This window comes from Anomalospiza imberbis, chromosome Z, assembly GCF_031753505.1.
Source record: "Anomalospiza imberbis isolate Cuckoo-Finch-1a 21T00152 chromosome Z, ASM3175350v1, whole genome shotgun sequence".
Taxonomy (NCBI): Eukaryota; Metazoa; Chordata; class Aves; order Passeriformes; family Viduidae; genus Anomalospiza; species Anomalospiza imberbis.
In genome coordinates, this window is record NC_089721.1 from 73,833,006 (window position 1) to 73,848,866 (window position 15,861).

The 15,861-nt window shown below is 44.5% G+C and overlaps 1 protein-coding gene across 5 annotated transcripts in view; it reads left to right on the forward strand.

Annotated features, from left to right (window-relative positions):
- PAX5 (paired box 5) overlaps positions 1–15,861 on the forward strand; it is a 134,681-nt gene that overhangs the window by 42,851 nt on the left and 75,969 nt on the right. For all 5 annotated transcript variants that reach the window (XM_068176955.1, XM_068176951.1, XM_068176953.1 and 2 more), the window contains exon 6: positions 7,074–7,249. In XM_068176955.1, the coding sequence (XP_068033056.1) occupies positions 7,074–7,249 (176 nt within the window). The remainder of the gene's footprint in view (positions 1–7,073; positions 7,250–15,861) is intronic.

Below are 15,861 nucleotides of genomic sequence, written 5' to 3' on the forward strand. Positions count from 1 at the left end.
CACGAGGGAGGACTTCAGCTGCCTTACAGAAAAGAGACAAATGTTCTCATGGTGGAGAAGAGCTGCATCACTCATCAGTGAAGGACCAAAGTGCCTGTCTGGCGATGAAAGTGCTAATCACTGTGCTGCTGAGCATTTCAGGAAGAGCAGCACTGACAGGCCAATGACACGGTGCAGCTCCTTTTGTCTTGCTTCTTCCATTGCCCAGAGCCAGTGTAAATCTGGTGCTGGATGTACAGGCAGTGGCCAGACTTGCTCTGCAGTGCAGATGGGTGCTGCTGGAAGGAGTGTGGCGTGGTGAGGGCTCACCTCAGAGTGCCACAGAGATGCAGCCTAGTCTGCAAGATTGTGCATGGGGTGAAGGCAGTCTTGGAAGAGCCAGGGACCCTCCAGTTCCTGCTGGCTGGAGTAAGGGCAGCTGGGAGCAAGGTGCAGCAGAATCCAAATGTCTCCAGCAGTGCAGGGGACTCTGCAGGACCAAAGGGCAGGAGGGAGGCCAGGCTCGTGACAAATGGGATGCAGTCAGGCTGGCTATGCATTTAAATGGCAGATGAAACATCACTGAAGACCCCTTGCCATCCAGTGCTAGCCACAGGCATGGTGAACTCTGACCAGCCCTGTGCCTCTGGGGTGTGCAAGTGTGCTGGCAGTGTTCAGCTGGGATTGTTCTGTAGACAGTCTGCCTATGTACTGGTAGTGTGCACCACGTCTGCTGCACACAAGGACTGGAGATAGATGCCCATCAAACGGTCACTGTCCTTTCTTATCCAAGCACTGAAAAGAGGGCAGTGGGCTTGGGCCATTCAGATTCCTCACACATCCTGACTGCAAAGCTGGTAGAATACCTGTAAAAACAGAACGTGAAAGTGAGAGTGTTCACCAGTGCTCCCCTGAGTTTTCCCGTGCTTGGAGGCAGGACAATGCACTGCTGTTGGCAGATGTGGGTCTCTCTGTCTCCAGAAAGAGCTGAGCTGGTCCAAGTATATCTAACAGGTCAAGGCTTGAAATGAAGAAGCAATAAGCCACTGAAATGGTACTATCACCGAAACATGATTGATCAATTGAATTCTATCAGAGACAGTGGGCAGTGAGATTAACTCAGGCCTGATGGGTTCAATGAGTTAAAGCATGATGTTCATTTCAGCTTCATTTCACCAGTCTTTGCTTGTGAAATTGGTCAATCAATAGAGGTTGAAGATCAGATATATATATATTGGTGACCATCTTATAGGGAATATAATCTAGCGTAGTCAGCTCCTGACTCCGGCTGCCTTCAGTGGGTAATGGAGACAGAGCAGAGACTCTATCAGTGCCACTGAAATGGCCTGATATCTTCTACAAATGAAAAGTATTTTTGGATCTCTGATGATTTATCATTTTTTTTCCTTCTTTCTCACTTTGATCTACGATAACACTCATACCTACCTTTGTGAAATATAGTGAATTCTCTTGAAAATGTTTGCACAGTGATCAGCTATATACACTTCAAAATATAAAGACCCTTTTTAGTGATATTGTCCTTCAGAAAAAGGAAATAGGAGGGCTTAGAAAATTTGAATAGTGTAAATACAAAGATGTCTCTTCACATATGTCAATTTGAAAGTAATGCTTTGCCGGGAAGAGCATTCTGAGGCAGCTGTCTGCCAAATGTATACAACCCTGTGCAAAAATTCAGCTTACATTTTAAACAAAACCTTCCATGTGGTAATTAAACAGAGTCTTAATCTTCTCTGGACTAATTTACAGGCATGCTACAAGAAAACAAATCACCTTTTTGCCTCCTGGTAATATTTCATTTGCTTCATAATGTTTTAAATGTGGTGAATAACATCCTCCCTAATTAGCCTGCATTTCCCTATAAGGTGGAGTAATTAGGTATGATAACAGGTAATGAAGTTGGACAGTACAAATTAGAGGCAGAAATCATGTCCTTTATGCATGTAGGCTGTTCATGGCACTAGCTAGGTATTTCCTTGATTCACCCTGTATAAGTGTATTGCTCAAAAAAAGAAAACAAACAACCTGAAAATATGAAACCAGTAGATTCCTTTTATCTTCAGAAGAGCACTGCATCAGATGAATCTACCACGGAGGTGCATACCTCATAGCACACCTTTATTATTAATAGCATCAGAAATATTAGTCCGGCTGAATTTGCAGTTGGCATCTGTTTCTCAGCTGTTGTCACCTTGCTGACACTCTCAAGTGGAACGGCACCAGGGCAAAGTCTGCCCCATACTATAATACAAAAAGAATTTAAACAGAATCATAGAATCATAAAGCACTTTGTGTTGTAACAGACCTTTAAGACCACCTTGTTCCACCCCCTGCCACGGCAGGGACACCTTCCACTGTCCCAGGCTGCTCCCAGCCCTGTCCAGCCTGGCCTTGGGCACTGCCAGGGATCCAGGGGCAGCCACAGCTGCTCTGAGCACCCTGTGCCAGGGCCTGCCCACCCTCACAGAGAAGAATTTCTTCCAAACATCTAATCTAAATCTCTCTTTTTTCGGTTTAAAACCATTCCCCCTTATCCTATCACTATCTGAAATTGTGCTGACATCCTTATCAGTATAAAAAAAGGTGGAGCTGAACCATTTCTATATTTCAGTGCTTTTTACTGGTCTTTCTATATTTTGCCTTGTTTTCATACTAAACTTTAAGGCTTTTAAATATGCTTTAGTATTTTGTGATGATAGCATCTTTTGTTCTTCTTATTTTGGTCTGTAGTCTTAGAAATAGTATTATAAATCAAGTGAATTATCTTGTGAGGGTCGCTAAAATTATGGTTTCCTTGTATTTAGCAATTTCAAATATTCTGCTGTTTCAGAAAGCATGTCATGGATGAGTATCTAACCACAGAAATGCATTAGAAAAATGAGATCTCAATTTATCAAATCCTTTAAACCGATCTTGCTATTTGCTCAGGTCCTCAGAAAATAACTTGCTCTTAATTAACAAAGATGTATTAGTTGCAATGTCCAAGGACAGGTCAGACAGTACTTTAGGCAACCCGAATTGTGGAAGGTGTCCCTGCCCATGGCAGCTGACTGGAACTTGATGGTATGTAAAGTCCTTTCCAACCCAAACCATGCAGTGATTCCATATTTTCTGGATGATATCCACATCGCTTGGACAGTCTTTTGTCAGCAAGACTGTGGATGGTATCTCTTCTCAGAGGCAGACATCTTCTGTGACTAACTCTTCCCAGACTTTTCGTAGGTTGTTCAGGCTTTGGCTAGCCACAGAAAATCTTCGCTTGTGTTTGATACCAAGATTATGTCCAAGGCAGGCCAGTTTCTTTAGCAGCATGTCCAGCTTTTGTTGTGAAACCACAGGTCAGTTTTTCTGGGCAAGTGTGAACAGAAGGTGTCCATGCATTTCAGAGTGGGAAAGGATTGCATTTTCCCTGCCAAGAAAATGCCTATCAGTGCGTTTGGAACCAGGCAGGACGTTGTTCAGACCCGTCCCCAACTTGACAAGACTTCCAGCTGCAAGTTGCAGGTGGGATTGCCCCCCAAGCTGTGTGCATTTGTGGGAAACTGAGTCAGTATTCTGAGCTGGGTGGGATGCTTGGGAGGACCTTGACACTGTTTGAACAGGTGTGGCATGTGCTGGAGTCCTAGTGCTGGAGGAGTAGCATGTGCTGGCTCTCCCTGTGGCACTGATGAGGTCTCAATGCATTGCATCTCGATGCATTTCAGCAGAAGTAGCTCAGGAAATTGTGGGCTAATGGCATCATCTTATCCCATACGCACAGTCTTAGAAATAAAGGATGAAATGCTTGTTTGGGAAGAATGTAATCTTTTGTACTAAGGAGAGAGTTATATCTGTGCTCTCCACTCGAATTTCTGGAAAGATGCCATTGAATTGGGAACTAGCTGTTTTGCAGAATAGGTAGGTATACATGTAGTGTTATTGTCAATAAAACATGTGTACAACCCTATGTGGATGCAATGACTATATGAAAAATGTTTTTATCGCTCCCTGGAGCCTATTTATAATTAAAATTGTTTCAAGCCTTCCAACAGTATTTTAATTATCAAAGATATTCTAGTTAAACAATGTATAATGTTAATGGTATTATTTATATAATGTCTAACTACCAAACACATCCTGAAGACCTTCACAAACTCCTGTCATAAGCAGTGTACAGGAAGTCCTTTAGTTCTACAATGGAATGCAGAACTTACTGGCAATTAGCCTGAATTTGGTGCAAATTCCCAAAGTACAAGCTATTCCTCTGCTCACAGGATGCAGAGAGCACGTGATAGTCACAGTGAGGGAGGCTTGGGTGCTTCCTTTCGTGCAGTGTCAGCCACCTCAGTGGTCCCAGTCCTGTCTGACCCCTGCTCAGGTCCCTCCCTGGCACAAATGCTGCATGCATTATTCCTTATCCCAGGACAGCTTGACTGCACTGTAAAGTGCATCTTGGAGACTGATCCCATCTCATATCCTCAGCGGAGGACATGTGGAGATGTTGGCAAACATGTGGAGGCACGAGGAGATGTTGGCAAACAGGGATGTACAAAAGGTGTGAGCTGGCAGCCCATTCTGGCTGGCAGCATATGTTGTGCTTCCAGCAACATACCAAATGCTGACCTCGAGACCAAACCCCTCTAGAGCCCCATCTCCATGTGATTTTACACTTTTTTTTGCAGAGAGAAATACCCTCCTTTGCCTTGTGCTTTGGTGGCTGTGCCTAAGGGTCGTCCCTGCCTCACTGCCCCTTGGACGAAGGGCAGCTAGGATTGATGCATGGATGTGATGGCACAAGCCAATGGTGGTGCCTTTATTCCTAGACCTCACACTCTGGTCTCTGGGGTGGGAGACCCTTCCCAGCACTATCCCTGTGCCTGTCTCTGGCTGAGGCTGCTGCCCCAGGATTTCCTTTCATCGGCCTCCTCTTCTCCAAGGTGTTCACTCCCAAAAATCTGCTCCCCATAATAGAAGTGCTGCTGGTCAAAGGTGGGACTACTGCTCCATTTTCAAACACTAGAGGATCTCATTATACTTCCAGTCTCTGGATGCACAAACAGTGCACAGACTGTACTGGCATCACCAAGAACCGTTTTCAGGTCATGACTGTCTTGTATCATTTCATTCCCTTTTGTCATCCCCTTTATCCCAAAACTGCATAAAGCTTTAACTTTGATGCCAAATTGTGAATAACAGTTTAACCTGAAATTCAAAGCCAGCATTTCCATGCTCGAAAGACAGGGTCTCCCTGGCCCTGTGATACCATACAGCTACCAAACAGAATTTTAATTCCATAAGCCATGGTTGACTAAACTCAGCACAGGGTCTATTAGATATTATTTGATTTAGAAAAAAAATTAAAGATACATTGCTTTCTTGTATCCCTCTGTACCTTTTCACACTTAGACATCCTATTCAGACCACAGGTTCAGGTTTTTGTTTCCCCTCCTGTGTGGAATAAACTGATCCTTCCACTTCAAAAGCCATCATCTACCCTTGACAAAATTGCATGATTTTCTCTGAGAAGGGTATATGTAATGTTGTTGTCACTGAAATTGCTGTGCTCAAATTGAGAAGGGGGTTTCCAGCATTAACTGCTAACATCAAATAGCTGTTCAGTATAAGGAGAGTCTGGCTTAAATTCAGCATTAGCAACTGAGGTTGAAAGAGGTATTTCCCTGTGTTAGTCCCCCAGTCTGAGAACTCTGGCTTAAAGAAGCCTCATTTCCTGGACAGACAGCATTTTCAGAAAAATCCATCTATGCTGAAGGATGATCTTAAATCAATAGACCTTTGTAAAAAATCTTGTCCACCAAGCATCCCTTGTATTACTCATTGCCAGCATGTGCTTGTGGTCACAACTGATGTCTACAGCAATGGGCTGTTTTTGTACAGATCACCTCTATCAGATCTTCTCTATACTTACAACCAAAAAAGTTGATGCAGAATCTGCCAGAGGAGGTCTAGGTGATGTTATTCCTCTGCAGACTTCTTGGACTGTAGGCAACTGCAGCACTCATGGAAATATTGCTGTTAAGGATGCATTTAAATTCTGCTCCTCAGAACTACTCTGGCAGCTAGATGCTATTTTTGAAACATTTCCTCCCTCTGTCTAGTTCAATGTTGCCATCTGGAGAAGAAATCTGATATTTACTGTGGTTCTTGGAGTTCCATCTCCTGGAGTCCTGGGAATACTGCAGATCTCAGTTTTCTGCGCATAAAATATGTATTTCCAGCACTGATGGGTGAAGGAAAAATAGGAAACCACTGCGAATCTGCAAAAAGCAAATTGCAACTAGTCCCTGTATTGCAAGAGTCTTTTCAGACGACCAGTCACACATTTTTCAAACCTGTCTCATGGCTTTTCAGCCATGGTCAGTCACTTATGACTCCTGCTAAAAATCTCTGCCAAAGGGGAGAAGGAGGAAAATGTGCTTTGGAGCCCAGGTTTGAGTCCTGCCAGTAAGCTGGAGAAATACAAAGTGAATTGGAGCGTCAGGAGTGCATCTTGGACTGGGCCTTGCTGAGGATGTGGCAGTGGTAACTCAGCCCAGGGATTCCCCACCTTAGTACAATGCAGACTTTGTCAGTGCTGCTGATAGTGATTCACAGAAAGTCCATGCCAGAGCTCAGAGTTCAGCATGGGATGGAGTTGAGCAGGACCTGCAGGTAGCACAGAAGGGGGACAGAGTGTGTGGGTGGTGACTGGACAAAGCATTCTGCTGGAGTTGACCCAAGCTGACCCAAGTTGACTGTGACTCTCATCATCTACTTATCCTCTGTGCTCCCTACTTATCCTCATACAGACCATGAAACAGACAGCTTCCCAGGTGGCACAGTAAAAGTGAAGCAGGCAAAAATGTGACTGTTATACTGTATCCTGCCTTTAAATAATGTGTGAAGTTGTTGATGGGTTAAGGGTTGCCTGTAATGCAAGACTGTACAGTGTGTTTTCCAGCAAACTGTAACCTCTCAAAAAGTCTTCATGACTTCACCATACTGGTGCCTACATCTGTTCAAGGGGTTAAATAAGACACTCTACTGTAGGTCACATCATGAGGCAACTCATTTTTCCTTTTCTCTCTCCTCTTTGAAAGGTATTCAGGAATCTCCAGTACCAAATGGCCATTCTCTAGCAAGCAGAGATTTTCTTCGGAAACAGATGCGAGGAGACCTTTTCACCCAGCAGCAGCTGGAAGTGTTGGATCGTGTCTTTGAGAGACAACATTATTCTGATATTTTCACAACAACTGAGCCCATCAAACCAGAGCAGGTACTATTGAAAATATTTCCTGTGTTCCTGGTATGCTTTCCACTGGCAGAGATCTGATTGGTGTACATGACTGAAGGCTTTTCAGTTTCAGTTGACAAATATGGAGACACGTCTTGTCAAGCTCCTTTCAAGTCCATGTTAGCTGTTAAAGCCTATTAGAAAATTAAGGTAAACACACATTGTGCAAAAATCAGCAAGTGTTTGGATATGAAATTACACCTGATCTGGACCAGTTGCATCAAAAGAATCTTTAAAGATCACCACAGCTTCTGATGTTTTTTGATAGATCAAAAGCAGGCAGTGCAGGTAACAAGGAGAAGATTTGCAAAATCCAATGCCTAATTTTGGTTCGCAGTGAGCATGATTGTGGACACAAATCAGATTTTTGTATCCAGAAATAGCTTATTAGACATGTGACTGGCCATTTGCTGCAACACCCGATTAGTATGTGAAGGTAAATTAATTGCACCTTTGGATCTACAGTGTATTTGAGGAGGACTTGGCACTAATATTTTGGAAAAATTCCATTTTTGCAGGCATAGGATAGAAGCACATGAAAAAACTGATTAGCTATGTCTCTCTGTGTTCTTCTTCTTAGATGGCAGTATTTAATTTAGCTGCTGAGAAGGAGGTAGAAATTAATATATTGCTGTCAGCACCGATATTGGTCTAGCTTTCTACTTAATGATGTATTCAGCCATTAATCTTCAGTGTTCTTAATATCAGACATGCTTTTTAGCAAGGTGGATGGACTTTTCTAACACTGATTCCCCTTGGAAAGATCTATACATTTGGGGGCCATTGGAGATGCTGTCATGGCCGCCTACTACCATTGTGGCTTCAGTTAAGGAATGTGTATACTTTTTTTTTTAAATTACTTATGCTGAAAATGCTACGGTAGAGTAGGAATTCCTCGTGCCTTTAAGCTCATCTGTCATTTTTTGTTCCATTCATAGAGACATTTGCTTTTCACCCTCTTCTGCTGTTTTTGTGTTTTCCCTGATTTGTGTGTGCTGCGAAACTCTGCAGATCTGAAGCTGGAAAGAGATGGGAAGTGACACCATCAGTGTCTCTGGAAGGTGAAGTGGCCTTCACGTGCCACTAGATGGTGGTTATCCCATCCAAACCCCGTGATGCTGGAGAGGGCAGGCACCGCGCCCAAGGCTATGGCAAGCCTTTTCAGCACTGGTCACCTAGGAGCTGTGTCTTGTTAGATCTGTTCCTGCAAAAACTTTATAGGCCAAAATAGTCACCGCAAAGGTAGCAGTGATGGGAGGGGCTTTTGATTTGTTTTTCTGGTCTGGAGCCTCTTAGTCATGGCCAGCTCTAGCTCATGGGAGACAGTCTAGTAGTCAGTGAACATTTATTCAGAGATAAACTTTTACTGGTTTTAGCGGAAGAATGAGAGATTTGAATAAGGGTATTGCTGAAGTTAACCCAATTATCAAACACGGGATATTTGTATTTGCTCTTGATGGAGAAATTATCTCCCAGGGCCACATAAGCAGTTTGACTAGAATGGCTCTAAGCAGCCAGATTATTAAAATAGGAGATATGCTGATATTAATATGATGAATAGGATACTCCTTGGATGCTCTGGGAAGTCATGTAAGATGCTGAGAAATCTGGCATTATGAGGTTCAAAATGTACTTTGCAGAACAACTTTGCTTGGCATTTTTACCTGTAATTACAAAAGAAATTTTTAGTTGTTTGTTTTCATATAGTTTGGAATATGGTCTTTGCTTTTGGAAGGCTGGACCATGGTTAAGGGCTTGTGGCTACTCCGGGTCAGCTTCAGCTTTTGATTGTATATGAAGGCTAACTTTCAACATGACCAGATGTGATCTGTATGACTTGTAGAGGTTTACAAAAACACTGTGTGAGCCCCAGTCCTTACAGAAACAGTCTTGTCTCACCTCCTTGGTGAGTCAAGCAAAGCTGTCATGATGCTCAACCAAAGTGGAGAAGCTGTCTGCATCAATTAGTAAGGCTAAAGAAATCAATGAGAAATCAAATACTGAGGATATTAATGACATACCTTGGAAAACCAAAGTTGTCCCTGGGTTAGATTGTTCTAGTAAAGCACTATCTGCTGGTGACATTTGTCTGTCCAAAGTGCTGCTGGACCCTAAAGTGGTGTTTTAGGAGTTAAGTCAGTGGTGGATGTATGGAGCTTTAAGCTCTTTCTGTAGAGGAAATTATGGAAAAGATACTCCTTCCCATGAAGACAGGATGTGGGAAGAAGACTGGTATGAGCTGCTGACCCACTGTTTATCCATTTTATTAGAAATGTGATCCAGCAGCAGCCAGCTGAACATCACTACTTTTGCTTTGGCACAAAAACTTACTGGTGTGCCAGTACTACTCAGCTGGGGAGGGCTCCAGGTATTTTATTGGAATAATTGTTACTCTATAGACACTGTAGGTCCCTTTTCCTTCCTGTTTTGTGGCTCCTCTCTAAGTCTTCCTCCTCACCTGTGTGCTGGGGGCAGGCCCTTGGCAATGGTGAGGGGGAAAGAAGTCTCTCCTACACAGCAGTCTCATCAGGCTTGGTTCCCAGATGCTGCCCAAAGTCCTCCTCGTGCATTTTCTGCATAAAATTTGCCCTTATCTTTCTGAGTGCATTGCCCTTCATGTAGGTAGAGGGGCTGATGGGCTGTGTGTGAGAAATTCCTCACCAGTGTGTAACCCTCTGCTTTGAGTACTTCCAATCCACTTCTTTCAATTTCCCATCTTGATATTTCCCTCAGTTAACCTGCATAAAATGGGGGCTCTTTAGTTATTTATCATCTTACGACATGATTAGACCATGATGCTAATAACACCAAAACTGTGGGCTCAATTCCTTACTCGAGAGATGGAGTCAGTGATCCTTGTGGGTCCCTTCTAACTCAGAATATTCTGTGAATCTGTGAATCTATGCTGTACTGTTGACAATAATCATATTAACTTTCATATCTGCTGTAAATTGTGGTAACTATGGAGAGACTGAAAAGGAAGGGATACTTGTATTTGGGGAAGGACTCATACCTTGTTGAGAGAGAAGGCAACCACTAGACAGTGACAGGGAAATAAAGCATCAGACAGTCCTTTAAGAGAAACAGTGATGACTGCATGTGCTGGGTGAGGCAGGGATCCCACTGTGTGCTCCCACCTTTAAAGACTGTCAGATGTTGTGCATCAAGGGGCAGAAGTAAGGCATCAGTTGTTACTTGCCTTGTTTTGCCCTGGAATTGTGCTGTGCACCTATATCTGTGTCAGACCAACATACTTCAGCCTGGGCTCTACCACAGGCAACCCCCATTATTCATGGTCACTGCAGTGACAATTCAGACTTTATCCAGGACTGGCACTCATCCTGTGCAGAGAGTTGCAACACTGAGCGGCAAAATTCTCCAGTGCCTATTGTCCATTAAGACCTGGAGGAACTGGAAGCACTGGCTGTACTCAGCACACCCCTCTGTGTGACTGTGGGGGTAATTATCCTCCAATGGCTTACTGTGACTCAGCCAGAAAGATGGAGGAGCTCACCATAGCATCTTTGGGAAATTGTCCCAGACTGGCCAAGGCTGTGCCATCTGTTTTGTGAACTGTTGACTCAAACAATTCTCCAGTCAAAGCACTGACAAAGACAGAAGATGTTCTTGGAGACTGAAACCCAGGAAAGTCAAGGACACCTGAGGACTTCAGGTGTGTGAGGCTGGATAAGTGCAGGAAAGCCCCATTGAAGCAGGCAGGGGACAAGCCCAGGGCTTGTGGACTAGTGTGCTTGTGGAGGTTGTGAGAGTGGGATTAATGCATCTACGGGTGAAAAATGCAGGGTGAAGGATATAGAGCCAGATTGGCTCAATGGAGAGACAGTGCGTTAATTTTCTCAGAATAAAGAAAAGAATTATCCATGCTGGATTTCTGTCCACAACAGAAATGGATTCTTTTGTACTTTCAGTTTCACACATGGGTCCAATCGAATACTCATTGAAGCCAAGAGGAATATTTCTATTGACTTCAATAAACTTTAGATCAGGGCCATAATGAGGCATAACATGATGTGAGCAGATTCAACACTATGTAGGTCACCAGCTAAGAAGATAACTGCTTGCTGCTAATAGCAAATAATTCCTAGGCCTGTTCTGGTGATTTCCCACTGCTTTAAGCTAGAACTAAACAGAATACCTATTCTCAGACTGATTTCTGGTTAAAATGTAGACATTTTGTGCTCATACAGAAACCAGTAATCTGGCAAACATAGTAACACAGGTATTCATGACACAGTGTGCAGAAAAATGTGGATGTGGAGATAGGCATAGGCAGATGGAATTTGGGTAAGTAATGGAAATTACTTATGATTTGGAAAAAGTGGAAGAATTGCATGAAGTTGAAACCTGATGCAGAAAGAGTTGCACCAAAGAGGTTCTCTGAATTGACCAAGAGAGGGGCGTAAACTTCCTTTGAAAATCTTCAAATTTTGCTTTCTGCCTAAGTACGCTCCAGCTTTGAAAGAGGAATCTTGGGGTTTTTTTGCTAGGAGCAGCTGGAATGCAACTTCTGAGAGGAGTGAGATAAACAATCCCCCTTATAGTATTGGAGTTTGATCTTCGGGAATAATGGAAAATTCTCATAAAGCCAGAAAGTATAATGCATTTCTGTTTAAACAGGACTTACTCCCAAGGTGCAGTTATTGGAGAAGCAGAAGGAAGGAATTAATCTACTAAAAGGTGTCCTTGCCTGTGCCAGGGGTGTTGAAATGAGATGATCTTTAAGATTGCTCCCAACCCAAACCATGCAATGATTCTGTGAGTTGCAGGACTGTATGCTTGGTCCTGGTCCCCAGAGTGTGAGAAATATGTTTTTTCTTGGGAAACCCTTGGGTAGATAGAGGCTGTTGAGCATATGAAAATACTCTGACACTTTTATTGAGAAATGCAATAAAAGTTTGTGTCTTCCCAAAACTTCATGTTGTCCAGAAACAGTAAAAATTATAAAAATTATTCATGGATAGTTTGAGAAACCAAATCTTTTCTCAGTCTTCCACTTGTTGGAATGATTTGAGCATTCCAAGGCAAGCTCTTAACCATGGCTACATTACATGGTGTGCTAAATGAAAAACAAGTTAAAAAGGAAACAATAATATGTGGCTCAATAAATATACAAAAATATAAAATTGAGAAGCAATAAAGACAAGGGAAGAGGTGAAGCAGAACCTAGCAATGCTTTGCCCACCCTGCAGGAGTCCAGGCAGCAGTGGGTAGGAGGACACAGTGCTGCAGGGTCAGCACCCTGAACCATGGTGAGATGCACCCCCAGCTCTGCCAGAGTGGCAGGGGCCCGAGGTGCTGATAAGGGGTTATGGGATGCAGGATGATTTTGTGGGTGGCTGCGTTGTCTCCGTACCTCCCCTCAGGCCACCCTGCTGGCAGCCTATTGGCTGCCCTGGCTGCTGGTACTGATGCTGGTGCCAGGCTGGGCCAGGGGCTGCTGGCGGGCACTACCTGCTCATCCTCAATCTGCTGACTCTGTGATACTCTGTACCCACAGAAAAGAGAATGAGAAGGTGGGTGGGAGAGGAGCAGGGAGCAAGGGCAGTTCTCTGGCTTTTACAGCTGAAATCTCCCCTGTTCCAGGCTGCAGCCTTACTGGTGGGAGGGGAGGAAAATCCCAGTTCTAAAATCAAGCCTAGGAGAGCACATCAGGAGGCAAAAAACCTTCCCATATTTACTCTCAGTAGACTATCAAACAACACCAGGCTATTAATTTGGCTTCTGAGTCTTCACTAAAGCCCATAAAAGCGCAGTTGTCAAATGGAGTTCATTTTAATTTCCTTTCAATCACAGTAAATTATTCAGGTGATAAATCAGCTGGGGCAGCCTCCTGGCTGTAATAGAAACCCTAATTCCTGGCTAATTATCCAGCCCATTGCTGCCAGCAGATCAATACCCCTACTGAATGGAAAGGGCGTGGGGTCCAGGCAGGTGGGATGGTGGAGGGACAGCAGCTGGGAGCACAGGCACCCATGACCCCTGCCCTGTGTGGGGGCTGTAGGGGAAAAAGCTGTGCTCCTGCTGGTTGGCAGGATGTGGCAACTGGCCCCTGAGTGCTGGGCTTGGCTGCTTGTCCCCATGGTAAGCCATGTCAGGGGGTTGGGTGGTGTGGGAATGAGCTGCTTCCACCTGGGTAATACATGTGTGTGCTGTGGGGATGTACCCCCACCTACTGCAGCCCTCTTTGCCAGCCAGTTGTGCCCTTTAAAGACTACTCAGAAGGAAATCGCAGGCTGGCAATAGTTTTTCTTGTCCAGTAGAACCTTTCAATAATAGTGAAAACTAAAGAGGTAAAAGATGAGAGGACCAGCACTCAGCTATAAAATTGAGTGCTTCACTGGGACACAGCAGCAGCCTCAGGGAGATGACAGTGGCACTTACCCCCATTTCCTTGCATGAGGCATTTTTCCTGGAGCTGCTCCATGCACAAAGCACTTTGAGCCTGAAGACTGTGCTCTCAGCTGCTGTCTCCAGCTCAGCATCATCAAGTTATTCTGCAAAAGTGTCTGACAGAGCTCCACTGTCTGTCTCAGATGCTTTCATGCAACACCTGTGCTGCCGTAGAAGCTGAAGGTTCCTCAGGACAGAGTGTCTTCTCTGAGCCCTATGTCCCTTCATCACACTGCTGGGGATGCAGAGGGATGCACCACCTTCTCCTTTGGCTCTGCTCTGGTTTAGATTGAAAAAAGGAGAAAGAAACCTGCCATAGTGTTTCTTCTTGCTAAAATCATTTTTTTTTAATTTTTTTTTTTTTTAGTAGAAAGGCTTTTCTTTTAAAATAACAGCAGAAAGCACAGCTCCTTTGGCCAGCACCTCCTCTTTGCATGCCTGCTCCTTTGTCCTTCCTTGCAAGCATTTTTTTGCATGAGCTTAGGATGACTGCAAAGAATTCTGTTCGTGCGCCACCTTGTTATGTCATGTTGTGTTGGGTGGTGACAGTCACAGAAGATTTCGTTGTATGACACCTGTGTGTATTCGGTGTGACAGTAGGGCTGTGGAGGCAAAGAGTTTTCTGGGGAAGGAGCGTGACAGGAGCTATGTATGCAGCAAATGTCTTCCTGCATCAACATGATCCTTGTGAAAAGCAACCCTGCAGCTTTCAGGGGCAGATGAGGATGTCTGAGGGGGCCTGGAATTGAAATGGCTGGCCTTTGAGTAAGCAAGAGAGGTGGGAAAAAGGGCAGATGGATAATCCAGGGGTTGCCCACTCTCCTGTCTGGCACAGAGATAGGGATACTCTGCTCCCCCACTGCAGCTCAATGCCCAATGCCCCTTCTCTTCTCCTTGTAGAAGAAGGTGGTGACTAACTTTCCCACTTTGTCTAGAATTAATGGGCATCCTGGGGTCAGGATTTCTCCTGCAGACTTTTCCAGAAGGTGACAGGGAGTATTTCCTCCGATCTGTAATACCTTGGCAGCATGACCATGCTGAAGAGAAGCTGCTGGTAGAGGAGAGAGTTGGGGTTTCACTGCACACACCCTGCTGTGATGGCAGTCAGTGCAATGCGACCAAGCTGGGGAAGAGTAACAGCACACATATTTCAGGGATTTCAGGGCGAATTGGAAAGACTGGCTCTCTCAAAGTGCCTGTTATGGTGTTAGGGAAGCCTCAGTGATAGCTGGAGCTCATGCAAATGATGTTCTCTCTTACTCTGAGCAATGGGATTGCTGGGCTACATCCCTCAACTTACGTGACTCTGTCTGGGGACTATCTCTGTCTCCAAGGTTGCCAAGTGTGAGCTTTTTTCCTACACAGGGGAGTCCTTGTCATCTCCTCCTCCCTTTGACCCATCAAAGAGGAAGAATCCCAAAATACCAAGGTAGACAGCTCCTTTGAGGATTGCATTGTATTCCTGGTTTTAAACATTCCCTTTTTTCCTCCTGACTTCTCTCAAATATGACTATATGTAAAAATACAAATTCATAAGTTAAAGGAAAGGCCAGCCTTGCTGTGACTTTTGCTCCCACATCTCCTTTGTCCTTGTCTCTTTTCCCTTTGCTCTGCATAAACTGGAGGGATGTCTTCTCCCCATGGCCAGCTCCCCACATTGTGCACAGGCTTGTGCAAAGGGAATGTTGGTGACATGTGGCATGGTCAGCAGCTTGAAAAGGCAGACCAGCTCTTCCCTGCTCTGGAAGCTCCTCAGGGATGAGGATGCTGCTGAGGAGGAGAGCTTTTTCCCTGAGAGCCTGGTGTCTTGGTTTGAAAGACAGATGTCTGTAAGGAAGGCAGAAACCTCCCTCAGAATGGAAAAAATATTACCTCCTTCCCTCCAAATTATTAGAACTTTGAAATTAAGGGTCTTTCAGGCAAAGATATGAGAAAAAGAATAGCAGTTCTTTACTACTATGTGTATGTATAACAAGGCAAACAAAGAACCCTGGCAGCAACAATGAACAGAACCAGACACCCAGTCTGAGCCAGAACCACAGACCCAGTGACCCAGAACCTCAGACCCAGTCCTAGCCCAAAGCACAGACCCAGTCCCAGCCCAAAGCACAGACCCAGTCCCAGCTCTAAGCACAGACCCAGGCCCAGCCCAAAGCACAGACCCAATCCCAGCTCTAAGCACA